At 39.5% G+C, this 20,301-nt stretch overlaps 1 protein-coding gene across 14 annotated transcripts in view; it reads left to right on the plus strand.

Moving 5' to 3' along the window:
* The window catches only part of LOC108052732 (neural-cadherin), a 135,762-nt gene extending 118,460 nt beyond the window's left edge, over positions 1 to 17,302 (plus strand). For 8 of the 14 annotated variants that reach the window (XM_044459582.1, XM_044459581.1, XM_044459584.1 and 5 more), the window contains 7 exons: positions 857 to 2,180; positions 3,700 to 6,001; positions 6,121 to 6,291; positions 7,488 to 7,729; positions 12,715 to 12,927; positions 13,259 to 13,429; positions 13,892 to 17,302. In XM_044459582.1, coding sequence (XP_044315517.1) covers positions 857 to 2,180; positions 3,700 to 6,001; positions 6,121 to 6,291; positions 7,488 to 7,729; positions 12,715 to 12,927; positions 13,259 to 13,429; positions 13,892 to 14,013 — 4,545 coding nt within the window. In that variant the 3' untranslated portion in view covers positions 14,014 to 17,302. Of the gene's footprint in view, positions 1 to 856; positions 2,181 to 3,699; positions 6,002 to 6,120; positions 6,292 to 7,487; positions 7,730 to 10,653; positions 10,893 to 12,714; positions 12,928 to 13,258; positions 13,430 to 13,891 lie in introns of all 14 variants that reach the window. The other 6 variants (XM_044459583.1, XM_044459585.1, XM_044459589.1 and 3 more) reach the window with 1 other exon arrangement.
* Positions 17,303 to 20,301: the final 2,999 nt, after the last annotated feature.

The following is a 20,301-nucleotide window of genomic DNA, read 5'->3' on the forward strand; positions in this document are numbered from 1 at the left end:
ATCATTTAGGAAACCAATTTATTAAAGCAGAATTGTAATTAAATTCATAAATATTGCAAGAGAAGTCTTTTATTTAATGGTTTTTTATAAATATAATTTTGTGACCTTTCCTTAAATTTACCCATATATATTGACAAAAAAAGTAATTAATATTGACGTAGGCAAGTGGGCACCTTGACAGGAAATGGATTATCACCCCAAAATTCTTTCTTTATAAGCTGAGCCATATTTTCCCAGAGTATCCTAGAGTGCAATCCATCACCAAAAGTATTTATATACACACTTCCTTTGTTGTTGTCGCCTCGTACACATTTTTTTACGACAAATCCAATGTCAGCGCCATGAAAAGCTGCTCTTGTTGTCGGTCTGCTGTGCCTGTCACATGTCGGCATGGGTTAAGGATAGCCGGGGGTTAAGGGGTCGGGGGTTGCGATTTGCTAACAAGGGTTTGGGGCATTATCCAAGGGTTGCCAGCAGCCAACAGATACAAAGTACTGATTAAATTCGTTTTTTTTATTATTTGCATACGTGTGCCCAGGGTTAACGAACAGGTGGGGTTAAGGGTGCCCAGGTGGGAGCAGCACATCACTCAGGCTGCTGTGAATGCATATCAAAGTCACAATCAACATCAGGGACAGGCTTCACTTTTTTTTGTTGTTGTGGCTTACCCAGCTTTATTGTAGGAAGGGATAATTTCATGGGTTAAAGACGTGCACAACATTGTTAGCTTCCCTCCACCCCGATGTTAATCGGTTTTGCGTTTATGACAGCTAAAATTACACAATACCCCCGTGCATATTAACCCACAACAGCGTTTTACACTCAAGCTCACACTTTTATTTTTACGCCTTTATAGCCCCTGGATCGCGATCAACCGAACGGACGACCCCAGTGGCGCTTCACTGTATTCGCCCAGGACGAGGGCGGCGAGGGGCTCGTGGGCTATGCGGATGTCCAGGTCAATCTGAAGGACATCAACGATAATGCCCCCATTTTCCCGCAGGGCGTGTACTTTGGCAATGTCACGGAGAACGGCACCGCCGGCATGGTGGTGATGACCATGACGGCCGTGGATTACGACGACCCCAACGAGGGCTCCAACGCCCGACTGGTCTACTCCATCGAGAAGAACGTGATTGAGGAGGAGACCGGGTCGCCCATTTTCGAAATCGAACCCGACACGGGTGTGATTAAGACCGCAGTGTGTTGTCTGGATCGCGAGAGAACCCCGGACTATTCGATACAGGTCGTTGCAATGGACGGCGGGGGGTTGAAGGGGACGGGGACGGCCTCCATACGGGTTAAGGATATCAACGATATGCCGCCGCAGTTCACGAAGGACGAATGGTTTACGGAAGTGGACGAAACGGATGGCACGGCCCTGCCAGAAATGCCCATTTTAACCGTGACCGTGCACGATGAAGACGAAACGAATAAGTTCCAGTACAAAGTGATCGATAACAGCGGCTACGGAGCCGATAAATTCACCATGGTGCGGAATAACGATGGCACTGGCTCCCTGAAAATCGTCCAGCCCCTGGACTACGAGGATCAACTGCAAAGCAATGGCTTCCGTTTCCGCATCCAAGTGAACGACAAGGGCGAGGACAACGACAATGATAAATACCACGTGGCCTACTCGTGGGTTGTGGTCAAACTGAGGGACATCAACGACAATAAGCCGCATTTCGAGCGGGCCAATGTGGAGGTCTCCGTTTTCGAGGACACCAAAGTGGGCACCGAACTAGAGAAGTTCAAGGCCACCGATCCGGATCAGGGTGGCAAGAGCAAGGTCTCCTATTCCATCGATCGTTCCTCGGATCGCCAGCGCCAGTTTGCCATCAACCAGAATGGATCGGTTACCATTCAACGCTCCTTGGACCGCGAAGTTGTGCCCCGTCATCAGGTCAAGATCCTGGCCATTGACGACGGCTCTCCACCGAAAACCGCCACTGCCACGCTCACAGTTATCGTTCAGGACATCAACGATAATGCTCCCAAGTTCCTGAAGGACTACCGACCCGTTCTGCCGGAGCATGTGCCTCCACGTAAGGTGGTCGAGATCCTGGCCACCGACGATGACGATCGCTCCAAGAGCAATGGTCCACCATTCCAGTTCCGCTTGGACCCCAGTGCCGATGATATCATCCGTGCCTCCTTCAAGGTGGAACAGGATCAGAGTAAGTACAATTTTTTATTATATACTGTAAGTTTATTCTATAAATATTTTTAAAATATCACCGATTCTAGAACAGCTTAGAACTTCGCAAATGTTTTATGTATTGTCTCTCGAATTTTTCAATGAAATTTTTAACTACCAAAGCGGCTATATATATTTACTTACTGAAAGTATTTGTATTTATAAATACATGTGCAACGCAACTCCTGGCCAAAGTATTTTCTGACCTTCTACCCTTTGATTTGGCAATCTGGTTGCCAAACACCAGCCAATTACTTGTAAATTGCTGCACATGAAAACTCAACATGAAAAGGTTACAGGGATCTAAAAATAGTTGCGAGCTGACCAAAAACTTTGCCGGCTGCAATGAAAAAGTTATCCAAATATTTGGGTCAAAGCTTAAACAATGCACCAGCGTAACATTTTCAGCTTTTTTTTATGTGAGTGTTGTGCTTGCATTGAGAATTTCTTGCGAAGTATTGAGGGAACCGGAAAAAGGGTTGAGGCTAGTGTCACAGAACGCTAACAATAGCATAAAAATGCAATTACCTCGCAGAGGATGCCCGAAATGAATAGCCAGGAATCTTTGGCCATGGAACGGAAACCGTAAACCGCATCGCACATGAAAATTTAAATAATATAAGCAAGGTAGCATGGACCCACCCACCTGGGCGAGAAATAAAATGGCAAATGCACAAGTTTTCAATTAAATTACCCCCGACCAATGGGGAGTCTGCCGCAAAATCCAAACTCCATATGTATGCATCGCAGCTCCCTTCGCCAGGCCAAGGAAAGAATAAGGGGAAAAAGTGCCCAGGCAGTCACAATTTGTGTGGGTGGCAATCCAATTTTGATGCCCCAGCTGGGAAATGGGAAAAGCTGCAAGTTGGGGGCATTTCGGAGTCCGCACAAGTACGATTCTGTGACTTTATGCAAACGTTTGGGGGGCGGCACAGGCTTTTCCAGACTCCTATTTGCATACAATTTGCCTAAAAACACACCATGGAGTGTCTTTAAAAATACATTTCAAATGTGCGTTCTCGCCGGCTCCTGGGGTTTTTCTCCTCCGGGGGCAATAGTTTCCATACCTCCCGTCCAGACTTAACACTTGTTGGCTCAAAGGCGTAATTACAACAAATGGGCTATTGCACAAGTTGCATCTGCAATCAGGTGGAAAACGTGCTGGCTAATAAAAGAGCTTAGTTTTTGGGTTGGTTAGTTGTCAGAGCTTACGGCTAACTGGCAAATGCCTTTGAAGTCCTGAACAGCAACTGGATTTGGGCAGGTCTTTTGGCAGTAACATGCCCCAGAACTCGTAGTTTATTCGCTTGAAGCCAGATGTCTGGTTTTTTAATGGCCATAGGGTGCTCTTCAATGGAGACTAAGAGATTTAAGGATTATAGAGCTCTTCCGAATTAAAATAAATGCTGGTTTGGGGGAGGTGATAGCCTTAGTTTCCTTGCCCCAATTCATTTAAAACCATTTAATTGTCTTTAATTTAATTTGTTTCCAATTTACAGAGGGTGCCAATGGTGATGGCATGGCTGTGATTTCCTCCCTGCGATCCTTCGATCGCGAGCAGCAAAAGGAGTATATGATCCCGATTGTGATCAAGGATCACGGTTCGCCAGCGATGACGGGAACCAGTACATTGACCGTCATAATCGGTGATGTGAATGACAACAAAATGCAGCCTGGCTCCAAAGACATATTTGTTTACAACTACCAAGGACAATCACCGGACACGCCAATTGGTCGAGTTTATGTCTACGATTTGGATGATTGGGATCTGCCCGACAAGAAGTTCTACTGGGAGGCCATGGAGCATCCGCGATTCAAGTTGGATGAGGATTCCGGCATGGTCACCATGCGGGCAGGCACTCGCGAGGGACGTTATCATCTCAGGTTCAAAGTCTACGATCGCAAACACACCCAAACCGACATTCCAGCCAATGTCACGGTTACCGTGAGGGAAATCCCCCATGAAGCTGTCATAAATTCGGGATCCGTACGCCTGTCTGGCATTTCAGACGAAGACTTCATTCGCGTGTGGAATTACAGAACCCAGAGCATGAGTCGCTCGAAAATGGATCGTTTTAGGGATAAACTCGCCGACTTGCTGAATACCGAAAGAGAGAACGTGGACATATTCAGTGTGCAATTGAAGAGGAAAAATCCGCCTCTAACTGATATAAGGTTCTCGGCCCATGGATCTCCGTATTACAAACCCGTCAGGCTAAATGGCATTGTTTTGATGCACCGCGAGGAGATCGAAAAGGATGTGGGCATCAATATCACCATGGTGGGCATCGATGAATGTCTGTATGAGAATCAAATGTGCGAGGGTAGCTGCACAAATGCCCTGGAAATAAGTCCGTTGCCATATATGGTAAATGCCAACAAAACTGCCTTGGTCGGAGTTCGAGTGGACACGATTGCCGACTGTACCTGTGGTGCTCGCAACTTCTCCAAGCCCGAATCCTGTCGAACCACGCCTTGTCACAACGGTGGACGTTGTGTGGACACCAGATTTGGACCCCACTGCTCTTGTCCAGTGGGCTATGCCGGTCCCAGATGTCAGCAAACCACTCGCAGTTTCCGTGGAAACGGCTGGGCCTGGTATCCACCTCTTGAAATGTGCGACGAGTCGCATTTGAGTCTGGAGTTTATCACCCGAAAACCCGATGGTCTCATCATCTACAACGGACCCATTGTTCCACCCGAACGGGATGAGAAGCTTATATCCGACTTTATTGCCCTGGAATTGGAGCGTGGTTATCCCAGGCTCCTCATCGACTTCGGTTCGGGAACCTTGGAACTAAGAGTGAAGACCAAGAAGACATTGGACGACGGTGAGTGGCACAGAATCGATCTGTTTTGGAATACCGAAAGCATTCGCATGGTTGTGGACTTCTGCAAATCAGCGGAGATAGCCGAAATGGAGGATGGAACTCCGCCCGAATTCGATGATATGTCCTGCCAGGCGAGAGGACAAATTCCGCCATTTGATGAGTACCTGAATGTAAATGCTCCTCTGCAAGTGGGTGGCTTATACCGCGAGCAGTTCGATCAAAGTCTGTACTTCTGGCACTATATGCCCACGGCCAAGGGTTTCGATGGTTGCATCAGGAATTTGGTTCACAACTCCAAGCTCTACGATCTGGCACATCCGGGACTTTCGAGGAACAGTATGGCAGGTTGTCCACAAACCGAGGAAGTTTGCGCCCAAACGGAGACCACAGCTCGTTGCTGGGAACATGGAAATTGTGTGGGATCCCTGTCCGAAGCCCGATGCCATTGTCGACCAGGGTGGACGGGTCCTGCCTGTAATATTCCCACAATACCCACCACTTTCAAGGCGCAGAGCTATGTGAAGTATGCCCTGAGCTTCGAACCAGATCGATTCAGCACTCAAGTCCAGCTGAGATTCCGTACCAGAGAGGAGTACGGAGAACTTTTCCGTGTAAGCGATCAGCACAATCGGGAATACGGAATTCTGGAGATCAAGGATGGCCACCTGCACTTCCGATACAATCTGAATTCCCTCCGCACCGAAGAAAAGGATCTCTGGCTAAATGCCATTGTGGTTAACGATGGCCAGTGGCATGTGGTGAAGGTGAATCGTTATGGCTCTGCTGCTACCCTGGAATTGGATGGAGGCGAGGGTCGTCGCTACAACGAGACCTTTGAGTTCGTGGGACATCAGTGGTTGTTGGTGGACAAACAGGAGGGTGTCTATGCAGGCGGAAAGGCCGAATACACTGGCGTCAGAACCTTTGAGGTATATGCCGATTACCAGAAGAGCTGTCTCGATGATATACGGTAGGTTTTCTAATTAAATACTTACATTTACTGGCGCTTAACTATTGTTTATTAGTTTTTTAGTTTTGTATGGCTACTCCTAAATAATTTCTAATTTAATTTTTTTTTCTCTAATACAGTCTTGAAGGCAAACACCTTCCATTGCCACCGGCGATGAATGGCACCCAATGGGGACAGGCCACAATGGCCAGGAATCTGGAGAAGGGTTGTCCTTCAAATAAACCCTGCTCGAATGTAATCTGCCCCGATCCTTTCGAGTGCGTGGACCTGTGGAATGTCTACGAGTGCACGTAAGTTTCTTTTTTCATCATTTTCAAAGTCATTTTATACATCTTAAGGAAATCACCCATTGCTTTTCGTTTCTCATCAATCAAAAAGAAAATTTAAAACCATTTAAATAAATTGACTGCTCGGACTGTACTGCACAAGCAAAGAGTGTTAAACCACAAACTACCCATAAGCCAAGAGTGGCGATAAGAAACACCATAGAAAATCCCTTATCCCAATGCCACATAAAAGGAAACAAAAGGAAAACAAATCGCTGGCTTTTGATAAGCAAGCAAAAGCAAAGCTAACATTTGATAGGCTTAATCAATTAGAGGCAGGCACAGAAAAAAAAGAAGAACAGAATACAGAGTAGGAGGAGCCGAGTCCGGCGAAGAGCTTATTGGACCTGTCCGTCAAAGGACCTCGTGCCGGAGATTCAGCTCAACACCACCATACCCACACTCGTCCTCACACGGCACAAAAGTCAGTTAGTGACTGGCACTAAACGTTGCGTGACAAATCAATCGGCTTAGGCTTACGTTTCCGATTTCGCTTTGACTTCGGGTTAAAGTCAATTCGAGATTCGACTCGGGAGCAAAGAGCATTTGTCCGGCTTGTAATGGCCTTTGTACATATTCACGCTTTTCTTTCATTACGCAGAGCAAGAGAAACAAGCTTAGCACAGGTACTACAACCTCGCTTTTCTTTGCTTAACACACACACACCATACTTTACACATTGCTGCCTTATGGCTTTTCCCATCGACCATTGGTCAGTGGAAAATCAATCCGATAAGTAGAAAATTCCCAGAACTTCTTCCATTTCATTTTTGCCATACACAAGTTTTGAACTTTAACTTATTTTGAAAAAATCATTGGCTTCAAATAACTTTTAAGATAATAACACTTTTCCCTCCACTAATAGAAAGTGTTCGAATAAAAGCTTATAAGCGCCATGAATATAATTATTATTCAATTGATGGTTAAATAACTTTCTGAGAATAAAAGCTACCGAAATTAAGGTGATATTATTAGGCATACTTGTTTGCTCATTAAATCTCTGACTTAACTTGGACCTTTCTCAAATATTTATCAATCACACAATTGGAACCTTCATTCGATATTTGCATTTTCGGTTGCCCAGTTTATGTTGCCATTAATCCCAGCAAATCAACTAATTAATCTCAAACTAATGGTAATTGAAATACGAAACGAAATAGTTGCGGCGAAGGACGCGTAATGTCGCCCGATTCCAAGGGCTGTATGGATCGCAACGAGTGTCTCGATCTGCCCTGCATGAACGGTGCCACATGCATCAATCTCGAGCCCCGTCTGCGGTATCGATGCATTTGCCCCGACGGTTTCTGGGGCGAGAATTGCGAACTGGTGCAGGAGGGGCAGACCTTAAAGCTCAGCATGGGCGCCCTGGCGGCGATTTTGGTCTGCCTTTTAATCATACTGAGTGAGCATCGAACCGAACAGATCTTTCCCGATAAAACCCAAAAATATGCAACAACAACTAATAGTTATAAACAAGCAATTAGTGCTTTAGCGAATGCTTAGCGTTTTAATGTCTATGTTGTTATGTTATTCCAACTTAATTAACTGGTCGCAATCATCCAATCAATTTCATGCAAATTTCGTTTCATTTTCCCATCGATTCCACATTTTCAAAGGCTCTTATGCACTTTGCTTTTATTTTATCATCTCTATCTCTCTCTATCATTTATAAATCCAATCATTCGGTATCAAAATCACGGCTCACCGAATTCACCTTTATTGAAAATGTATATATTTTGCACATGGCTTTTAATATGCCGGTGACATTTAACCCATTCAAAAAACCATTTCCATATTCATCAAACTATGATTTCATCTACATACCAATTTGATGTTTGTTTTTGGCACATTTTCTGTTTAGCCTTCCACTCAATGTGTAGTATTATTCAATCTTTTGGTGTGTGTAAATATTTTATATAACAAAATGATATGTAGTCGAATATTTAATGAACTTGTGACTTAACTTCTTTTATCTGGGTATTTAATTCGGACTACGACTCCGCAATACACACTGTGCATTTAGTTTTTTGTGCTATACTTTTACCAACTCTACGCCCCCATCACACATTTCCAAATGCACTCAGCCAAGACAAAGAACAAGACCTGAAATGCCCTTCAGGTAAGTTAACAAATGTGCAGTCAGAGATACAAGTTGCACATGAAGAGACAAGGGCAAGCCACCCAAAACCGAGGAAGAGCAATTGCAGTTGTTAGCTTTGGCATTTCGAGAAATCACGATGCACTAACTCCGCCCCAATCCAGCCCACCTACTATACTATAAGAAAAAAAATAGACATGGGAGGACAGGATGATCAGACAGCTCAAAGGAGCCGGTTGGAAAAGTGGCACTAAGAAGCTGCCAGTTCCATTTCATGCAATGCCCCGCGAGGATTTACTACGTTTGCATTTATTTTTTTTCTCAATTTCTTAAGTTAAATGCCGGGTATGTGTGTAAACATCCAGAAAAATGCCAGTTTCAGACTCAGCTCCTTTTTTACGCCACCTTTGCTTAGCGTTCAAAAGTAAACACGGTTCGTGAAGCGTACAGAAATTGTTTCTTGCCCGAGTCAACTTGAACTTTAACTTAATGGCGTAAAATTTGGCAAACTTTATAGACGGAAAAATTCGTAGAAATTATCAAGTACCTCACTCACTTCTGATGGGCTTAAACTACGCACTTGGGAGCAATCGAAGCCAAAGCAAAGCAGCCAAAAACGGAAAATAAAACTATCCCCCATTCAACTTTTCAACTGGCGCTGATTTAGTGTGAAAGTTTCTTGCTGCTTTTGAGGTATTTACTTTATCCTCGCTCTTTTCAAGTTGTATGCCCATTTTTTTTTCTGCTTTCCCGCTGTGCAGTTTTCGATGGTCAAGCCATGGTATTTGCCAATAATCGTCAATATATCAAAAGTGTCTCGAGTCTGCATTTGAAAAGTATTCAATTGTATTTGCTAAAAAAGTCACTCGCAAGCCATGAATATTTTAAGGGCTATAAGAAAAAGAAAAACCAGCTGAAGTGCAAACATTTAAAAAAGCTTTTTTGAGCAGCGTCTTTCAATCGTTTGCTTTTATAATTTTACAATTTAGCGATTTAAAAAAAATTAACTTTACATTTGTCGATAAACGAAATGTATTTCAAAGTCTATATCCATATAAATTTATTTTACCTTAACTATGTTTCAACTGTGATCTGTATTTATTTAAAGTTGATTGATAAATCTGTCAGCATCTTGGGAAATTTATCTAGCAAGGCACTCAGTTGGTTTTTAAAATAAATAAATAAATCCCATGCATCTCAATTACTCAAAGCTTGAGTAAAATAATTCTCCCTTGGCCATTTCACACCTCAATTCGCCAAGTCAACTGACTTTGCAAAGTTTTTATCCCTCTGCTTCTAAGGAACTAGTGTGAGTGCGTTAGCCAAAACTAATCAAAACAAACTTAAGGCGAAAGTGAGACAAAATAAAATGAAATTCAACTTATGCCAAGAATGCAGCTAGAGAAAAAACTTTATTCAATTCCAACTGAGGAAACAAAAACTGTTACATAATAATCATAAAGGCGAACAAAAATGGTAAAAACAGCACTTAAGATGCGTGTTAGGAGGGGAAAGTCGATGAAGGGCGAGTGGACTGTTTGCACAATGCAAATGCAAAAAGTTTCACACACGAACGAAAACGAAACTAAAAACTCACAAAAGCGTAAAATAATAACTACAACGAAAAAATATGAAGAAAATAATAAAGTTGCAACGAACGTTTATAAAGACTTTTTGACAGTTTTTTACACTCCAATAGGATGAGAACGAAAGAGAGCAAAGGAAAATATTTCATTCTCATAACTATTCAAACAAACAAAAGGAATCAAGCAAACACTGAGGGAAAATACAAGTTTTTCTTAATTTAAATAAATAAATCAGAAAAATTTATTAAAGCATTTTAAGATTAAAAATAATATTAAAATATATGTTATATATAACATTAAATATTTATATTCTAATATTTGGTCATTTCCTCTCAAAATGTTTCTATTCCATGATAACTAGTAAGCTTTTACCAGAAATCATTATTGTTATCAATAAATTAATTTTTAAGGAAACTTAGTCTTGATTCCGTTACGTGATTTTCTCAGTGCAATAATTTGCAGAAACTTTACGCAAGACACAAACACCACTCCACTGCATGATGGAAACAAATTTAAAATAATTTCTTTTATTTTTTCAACAATCCCACCAACGACACACACCTCCCACTACATCCCACATCCACTCGAACAACCGACCAACCAACCACTCGTATACGTAACTTTTCGGGGTTCGTCCTGCAGCTGTCCGGCGGGGTACAAGAGCGCCGGCAGCACCTGTGTAAACGACAACGAGTGCCTATTGTTCCCGTGCCGCAATGGGGGTCGCTGTCGCGATCATCATCCGCCCAAGAAGTACGAGTGCCACTGCCCCATGGGCTTCACCGGCATGCACTGCGAACTGGAGTTATTGGCCTCCGGCGTATTGACTCCGTCCCGTGATTTTATTGTCGCCCTGGCTCTCTGCCTGGGCACTCTGATACGTAAGTATACCGCAGATCCACCCAAGAGGTGTGGAATCGACGGGTGGCTGATGTAACTCCTACGCTTAAGGTTTGACTAGCTTAAGACAATGGAAAAAGTAATGTGGATTTAATAGAAATTCACTAAGACTACTTTGAATGCATGCATTTTTTATAGTTAATCAAGATTTATTTTAATTTTTTGTTTTTATACCCGTTACTCGTAGAGTAAAAGGGTATATTGTATTCGTGCAAAAGTATGTAACAGCTAGAAGGAAGCTTTTCCGACCCTATAAAGTATATATATTCTTGATCAGGATCACTAGCCGAGTCGATCTAGCCATGTCCGTCTGTCCGTCTGTCCGTCTGTCCGTCTGTCTGTCCGTCTGTCTGTCTGTCTGTCTGTCCGTATGAACGCTGAGATCTCGGAAACTAAAAAAGCTAGAAGATTGGCATTTTGCATGTAGATTTTAGAAGTTCCTACGCAGCGCAAGTTTGTTTCAAAATGGTGCCACGCCCCCTTTAACGCCCACAATCGCTTATATACGATTTTAAAAATTTAAATATTTCGGAAAAGTAAAAATGCAGTTTTATTGTGTTTATCAATACCTATCGAAATGTAGAAGAAATTTTTCAAATCGGACCATTCGTTAAAAAGTTATGCGTGATCAAAGTTTCTATCTCCATCTCCCTCGCACTCCCTTTACTTGAGTAACGGGTATCTGATAGTCGGGGCACCCGACTATAGCGTTCTCTCTTGTTTTTTTATATAAACTATATTTTTATAAACATAAGCTATTAATTTATTATTATTTTTAAGCTGAGTCAAAAGTAGATTATGTATTATATATTCGAAAGAACTTTGCATATACTTTGCTTTCCATTTAAATTCTTCAATTTCTCTCTGATTTTCTTATGCCAATTAAAAGTTTAATCAAAAGTGTACATGTCCTTTAAATATTGATGGCATCTCGCGAAAGCCATAAAATTAATTAAGTCTTACAATCAGCCAGCTGCAATGACCGGAAACTACGGATCCCACCAAGCAAACATGTCAAAAGTCATTTCCGCAAATTACAGGACACAACAAAAGTGCTTCCATAAATTAATGTTTATTGAATGGTCAGCGAAATTTTTTTGCATATCAATAGGGCGAGGCCGCAAACGCTTGAGCACAAATTAAACATTGTGGGTAAATAAGAATTTTGGTATGGCGAATGCGTATTTGACTAACACAATAATTGCAATTATACGCTAGCCAGTTGGCGTGAGACAAGAAATTGGAAAAGAAAACTTTTCGCAGACGAAGAAGCCGCTGCAAATTACTTAACGTCAACATCAAGTTGCGATGGCAATTTCCACGACTCCGAATGCCGGGAAAGTTTTTATTTTCCCTGGGTTTACCCATGCAACAGATGCTGTCTGCGTTTCGCAATATGGTGAAAAGAGCGCTGGCAAAATTAGAAATGCTACAGAGATACAGCGGATTCAAGTTGTCTGCAGCTTGATTTGCTATTTCTGTTGACCAGAAAACTGGGACAATGTTTGCAATATTTGCTTTGGTTTCTTTTCATTTTCGGCATTTTCTTTTTCCCCTGTTTTTTTATTCTGAGTTCCGTTTTGGTTGCACAATTTAATTAAGAATTTTTTACAAGCAAATAGCGTAGAGATATTTTCGGATTCGCTTTTCTGCCGTAAAGGACAAGTATAACTTAAATTGTTCTGCATGTTAAATTAAGCGTAGTATAATGCACTTGGTGGAAGTTGTTGTTGCATACGGAAGGAGGTATCTATTTGAGGGGAAAATTGCATTTTAATATTGTTGAATTTTAACTATTCACAGTACTCGTCTTGGTGTTCGTCGTATACAATCGTCGGCGTGAGGCGCATATCAAATATCCGGGTCCCGATGATGATGTGCGCGAGAATATAATCAACTATGACGATGAGGGAGGCGGCGAGGACGATATGACCGCCTTTGATATCACGCCTCTGCAGATACCAATTGGTGGGCCAATGCCACCTGAGCTGGCGCCCATGAAAATGCCAATTATGTGTAAGTATTCCTATGAATTTTCCCTCTTGAATGCTTGACTTGAGCTTGAGAGTTAGAGATAAAAGACAACCAAATTTAAGAAACTTGAGTTGGCAGCGTGACTGCAGGCAAATGTTGTTTGCTATTTACCTTATACATATGCAAAATATAAAAGATTACACAATAATTGTACAGTTTACAAGATAATTGTACTTAAGAGAGTAATTTATGAACTTAAATTACAAAATATCCAACAATAACTTTTATATTGAGTATAAATTTAATGGAGGAATACAAAAATATATGTGCTTATATATAATACATGTTTATGTTTTATTATTGTAATTTTTAGATCCCGTTATGACCTTAATGCCAGGTCAGGAACCCAATGTGGGCATGTTCATTGAGGAGCATAAAAAGCGTGCCGATGGAGATCCAAATGCGCCGCCCTTCGATGACTTGAGGAATTACGCGTATGAAGGCGGCGGCAGCACTGCCGGATCGCTTAGCTCGTTGGCTTCAGGTAGGCCCAAAAATATTATTTTAAGACTAGTTTTTGCACCCAATATGCAGCCGTTTAGTCACGAACCTAGAACCAAAGCCTGAGAAGCCCCAAAAAGTAGGCTACCATCAACTAGAGAGCACTCATAGCGTGCAATTGAAAACTAGAGCATTCGATTCTTTGTTGACTCATCATCTTTTCTGACATTTCCAGGCCAACGTGTCTCAGATACAGCTGAATATTGGGTGTAACTTTAGGAGAAAATATAAAAACGTTTATGGTATTTTTATGTTTTATTTTGCCTTTAACTACTCAGAGAAGAAATATTACTATAATGTGTCACCAAATTTTAACTAACGCGTCCTTTTAAATTCGCAGTTTTAAATACTACAAAAAATAGATATTTTTCTCCATTTTTATGCTTTGCTATGAATTGGATATTTAATATGGATTTTCGTCCGTGTATTTATTTGTTTTTTGCAGGAACTGATGACGAGCAGCAGGAGTATGACTACCTCGGGGCCTGGGGGCCACGCTTCGACAAGCTGGCCAATATGTACGGACCCGAGGCGCCCAATCCCCACAATACCGAACTAGAATTGTAAGCTGGGAGACCGAGGAATGGCAAAGAATAGAGTGGGGAGAAGGGAGCGACCGAATCCAAATCCGAAGCGGATACCTAGATGAACAAACTAAAACTGTTAGTAGATACAAAGTTGCATTTAAATCGAAATGAAAACCCCACTCACGAGGGAAACTCACACACAAAGAAAGCGCAACCAAAGAGGCATCTTAATGCTGAAGTTGGCAGAACTCTCTACGTAAATGGAAACTAAGAACTAGAAAACTAAAAGGGGAGGGAAAATGGATATGGAAATGAAGGATAAATCAAACACATATTATGACACGTAAAATGACATTTGTAAAAATATTTCATCAGCATTTAAATTTAAATATTTACGATAATGAGATTAAGTTATTAGGGCAACCCAAACCGAAACTTACGGTTGCACTTTTTCCAGCATTTTTTGCGGGGCAAGCTAAGAACGAATTAAGAAAAATGAGAAATTGAGAATTGTAAGATGTAGAAGAGAGCATACCAAAGTTTAGTTTAGGAGCGCTTATGAATTTATAACTTTAATTCTCGAACAGATTTGTTGTGCATATTATTTTAAGTTGTAATTATTATTTTAAGCATTTTCTGTTTAGAAGTGTGTGACGTTTTGTGTGAGTCATTTAGCGGTTAAGCCAGAAATATTCTCAACGCCTTTAATTTATCGTCAATTTAAGTTAATCATTTTTTATTTCGCATTACTTTTTAAGGATTACAATTAAACAGAATTAAAAATTATATAAAGGAATACCCAAAGACTGTTTTCGTTCCATCATAACAAGTATATACATACATTAAAAACACGAAACATATATATATTAACATATAAACATTACGAAATTTTTAACTGCAAATCGAATGGCATTTCGCAAGCTGTCGCAATGTGTATCATTCAATTTAAAGTAAACCACAATCGGCATACCCTTGGCAAATGCCAAGAAGAAAATACTCCTAAAAAGATATTCTAAATGCAGAAAACCTATGCTAAAATCTCCACACAAAGCGAATCTAGCCGAAGAAATGCTGGCAAAGTAAAGTAAAGTAAAGAAAAAGAAAAATTACCTTTAGATGAACTTAGCGCAATTGATATAATTAAAATGAATACTTAAAAAGAAAAAAAAGATATATATTAATGATGAAAAAGTATTTTACATTGTATATATTATTAGTTTTAGCACGTATACAAAAGAACACAGACACAAAAACAATATTAAACCAGATGAAGTTGGTAGCAAAAACTTAAATCTTATTAAGTCATTTCAACTAGAATGGAAGAATGCATTCAACTAAAAATAATAAAATCCTCCATATACATAAACCTTAAAAGCAACTGCATTTAAAAACAAACTTTTTCCACATGACAAAGCAAACGTTTGCAGATTAGTTCTACTTTTCCAATTGTTCGCTGAAACTTTTATCGATAGATAATAGTCGCAAAATTTTATTATTTTCATTTGTTGTTGCATAGACAAACACACATAATAAAAGTTGATTTTGTAAGTTGAGTTCACGTTTTTATTTCAAACTGTCAGCCAGATAAAACAAATCAGAAAAACAGTTTATTGAATACCGATTACCGATTGTAGAGAACCGTAAGTACATAATATAAAAATAAATATATGAAATCTATCTAAATCATAGAGTTTTCCAGGCAGCATGGCCAAAAACATGATCCTATTGAAAATTATGTTTCAGTTCCTTAATTTTGACAAATTTCCCCTTTAGGCAGATAAAAATCACCCACACAGCCACACACAATTTTCGGTATTCGAATTATTCCTACTACCACAAGAGAAACGTTAAGGAAAAGTACTTAAGAAATACTTACCATATACATATAACAAAAGAAAGTGGAGAAAATCTAACAAAACTGCAACAAAAGTTGACTATTGAAAAGTGCAAAGATTTTAACGTAATTGTTAAACCATACAGCGAAATAAAATAATAATAAACTTCTCTGCTGTACTTGTTTGAGAAAATTCATAGAAATTTTAAAGCACATTAATTGTTAAATCGAAACGTAGCTCGAAGTAGCCATTAAAGAATATCCGGAGCCATTTTGAATGATTTGCCTGTGCAGCTACAGTGCGGTACGGTACAGCAAGTCCGCAAACACAGACATACACTGAACACTGCCAAAACAATGGCTTAGTTGCGCAAAGACTCGTAGACTCAACGAACTTTTCATTTTTGGCTTTCGCTTTTCTACCGCCCATTTAGAATTTTTCATTTGACCTTCTTTCTGACGCATCTGACTATGAATAAATTTTGCATTTATATATGTATAGGTCGAACAGCCAACGGAAACGAAAAAAAAATCTCAAACACCCACAAACCACACAATGCAAACATTTTAAATTGAAGACATTCGATAAACAGCAAACAAAAGAACCGACGCGATATTTTGTATTTATAACAGCAGAAAAGACACACAGAATAAAAGCAAAATAAGTAGAATGGCAAGTGAATTATATACTCATTTACACGTATTTGTTATATATTTTGTAATGTAAGTTAGAAGCATATACGATATATTGAATACTGCACACACACATACATATATAATGCGAAATACATTTACACCAGAGGAACCCAAACACAGCGACAGACTGACAGATAGACAGACAAATACATGCGATGCAAGAATCATACTATTTGATAACTGTGTATTTATAATGTATGCATTTTTTACCAACCCAAAAACAAGCGGCAAAAAAAAAACCGAATCTCCTCTATAAAACGTAAATCCCATTAAGTCTAATAAAATGGAAAACAGATACACACACAAACACAAAAGGAAATGCGAAACCAAAAAAAACAAAAAACCGATTTGAATGCAGTTTTAGATAAATTTGCATATAAGTACATTATTATGTAAAATCACTTTAATATACAGTAAACAGAAAAGGAAAACGGAAACTAGTATTAAAAAATGAAATTATGAATAAATTACGAGTAATAATAATAAAACAGAAGTGCAGCAAACTGCTAGAAAAACTAACAAATCAATTGTGTCAGTATCAAAAATGATAAAAATGCTAATTAAGTAAGCAACAGAGAAAAGGCGTGAAAAACTTGTAAGCTAATCACGCGCCACTTGAGGAAAATGGGGAAAATATTTATTTAAGGAAACCTATACACGAACATACACACAAAAAAACACATTGACATATACACACATTCACTCATAGACAACAACAACTGCAATTATATTAAACGAGAAATTATTATAAAAGCAAGAAAACACACAAAAAGAAAAGTGGAAAGCAAACAAAAACAAGAATAAAAAAAATAAATAAAGAATCTGTAACGTTATATGGAAAACAAAAATGGAGAAATGTATTTTTATTGCAAGGTGGTAAAATGTTTGATAATTGAGTCTTCAATATCTTTAATTGTGAGATGTTCATCGCCACAACCATTTTAACATTGAACTCAAGAAAATAATAGTTCAGTGTTGCTTTAATAGTTTCGATAGCATTTATTTGGACAACTAACTAATCAATCACCTATTCAATTTTCCTGGAACTTCTTATTTAAGCGTTTTACAATTCCTGAACAAAGTCTTCAATAGCCATAAATCAAATGTAAATATTTGTACCTCACAGACGGTAATCCCTTGTTATCTGAGCATTACAATGGCCATTCCATTTCAAGGTAGTTCTCAAGCACATAGATACTTGTGTATTTGCATATTACATATTGCATTGTAACAAATGAAGCCAATATTATGCCAATGTCAATGTTGAGTTGGACTTGCTCGAAGCCGCGGGCAGACACTGACAGGAGCATATTATATCCTTATTTGGCCGGGTGTGTGGCCTTTGTCTGCTATCACACTACCGCTATCAGCAAATATAACCAGCAGTTACTATAAACATACAAAACACACAACACAGAGAAACGCTTTTGCCTCGAGAAAAGAATGTACAAACACATTCGTTCACCGATTGTGCAAGGAAAAAACTAAGGATGTTTCAAAATGGATTTGGCCTTTGCTCTTGGCCTCGAATACAATTTCCTTTCCCTAGTCAAAGCAGTGAATAAAATCTTCGCTTCACCACAAAGGCAAATGTGTATAAAGGGAAAGGGTGGGGGTGTAGAAGATTTCCCTTTACATTTTCCAGTGAGGCATCAAATTTCCAATATTATTGCTCCCTGTTGAACATTTGTCTTGCCCTTTTCGCCGGCTCTTGGCACGTTCCAACAATTGTTTAAGGCGCCAAAACAAATTGCGCATACGCCAAGTGGTGCGGGCAAAGAGAAATGTATATGTATATGCAAACATTCACTTCGAGCACAATTTATAAGCCACAATTTGTGCGGACTATTTTCAGCTAAACAATTTGTTTAGCCGTCTCTTTGCAGCTGTCGATTTATTGGCCGAACCCTTTCCCTCTTTATTTTTCCCCTGCCATTTCCCATTTTGGCTCCACTTTCCACCGTCTGATTTCATTGTCAAGCTTTCGCTTTTGTTTTTTTTTTCCCCGCCCTCACTGGTATTTATGGGTTTGGTTTTTCGGCTGCGAAATTTATGAATTTCGCACTGACAAGAGCCGCTCGTTTATCTCATCTAATAAGTTTCGCTTGTTGCTCCTCGTTCCTCACACTATCGAACTTTCCATTTCATTTCGGACTTTTCCTCGCCTCTGTTTTGGGCTTGTTGCTCTTGCTCATTTGCAGTAAAAATTTCTAGTTATGGCATTTCTGAAAACCACTTGGAGAAAATATGATCAAGTTTACTAGGCAATATTTAATAATATTGTTTATTTTCATGAACTAGTGTAGTAAAACAAAAGTGTTTCTATAAAATCCAACAAGTTTTTGGAATTCTTAATTATATTAAAGGGTTCCAATATTATCAATATTATTATTTAAATGTAAAATTGTCGTTTTCAATTAATCCTCCCCCTTTTTCTTGTTTTTATTAAAGCTTTTAGAACTTATTTCAATATTCCAAACTCTTATCACAAATTTTTTATTTGCATTTTCTCTGTGCAGTGTGTATTGATTTTGAGCTGGCCACTTTGATGAACGGGCGGAATGTTTCGATTTCAGTTTCCGTTTTTGGTCTTCGGCACTGGAGTCGTGTGTGGGTTTTTTTTTATAGCAGGTTGTTAAACATTTCTCGATTTTGGCCACCGCCTACAGTGAAGCAACTGTGGCTACAAAATATCCGGCATTTTTAAGTTAAGTGCTGCAGTTTATGAAATTGCTTTGGACCATGGATAGGCAACTTTGAATGGAATTTAAAATCAATCGATGGGCGGGCAGGATTTTAAAGAGGCCAAATCGAGAGACACGTGAAACGCATTTGCGTTTGGCCACTGATTTCATCTCATTCAAATGCGAATGATTCTTATCGTATTGGCGCTTCAAAGGGGAATATGAAATCAAGGCATTTTCAAATGCGATTTTGCGCCAGAAGGCATGCAGTAAATATGCGCACTAGATAAGCACATGTCATCTACATATGTTCGAAACGGGCCCAGGTTCCGGCTTTGTTTTCTGCTGCACGCCCACATATTTCATTATTTTGCCAACATGTCACATAGATGACATTCATTTCCTACAGTCAACACGCACAATTTGTCGCTCGCAAATGAAATGAAACGCTCCAAGACAACAAAGGCGAACCACGGCGGAAAGAGCAGTCAGCCAGCGTAAAATCCCCTGACACACCGGAAAATCTTGAACAAAATCCCAGAAAAATGAAAATAACAAGGGGGAAAATGGATTGAGCATAACATGTTTTAGCCCAAAAGCGAAAATCAACACATGCAAATGGTGAAAGTGAGAGCAAGAGCTGACAGCTCCAGGCCAGATGTCTGCGAATAGATTTCAAAAAATGTTCAACAATATGTATACACAATAAAAAACTTTGCAAATGACCTTAAGGAATATTCGTTGGATTTTCAAACAAGCTTATTTTATTTGAATTATTTTTATTATTCCTGGTAGAAAAAATAATTCCGTACGTGACACGACATGAAATTTGACGTTCCTTTTAATAATTTCTTTGGCAATAAACCTTAAAATGGCAATCAAGGTTCTAAAATTATTTTTAAAAAAAGTAATTCTTTTTTTGTAAAATTCATGTCAACCTAAACAAATTATATATAAATTGCCTAATTCTTTTCTGCGTGTGCTGTTCTACCATGTACACAATTACATATTTAACTAGACCCACGCAAGCACATCACGGAAATACTTGAAATACAGAAAAAGTAAGATCCCAAAATGAACCCCTGGTAAACTTGAGCAATTTAAATCCTAATCG

The sequence above is a fragment of the Drosophila rhopaloa genome, unplaced genomic scaffold (assembly GCF_018152115.1).
Source record: "Drosophila rhopaloa isolate 14029-0021.01 unplaced genomic scaffold, ASM1815211v1 contig_2, whole genome shotgun sequence".
NCBI lineage: Eukaryota > Metazoa > Arthropoda > Insecta > Diptera > Drosophilidae > Drosophila > Drosophila rhopaloa.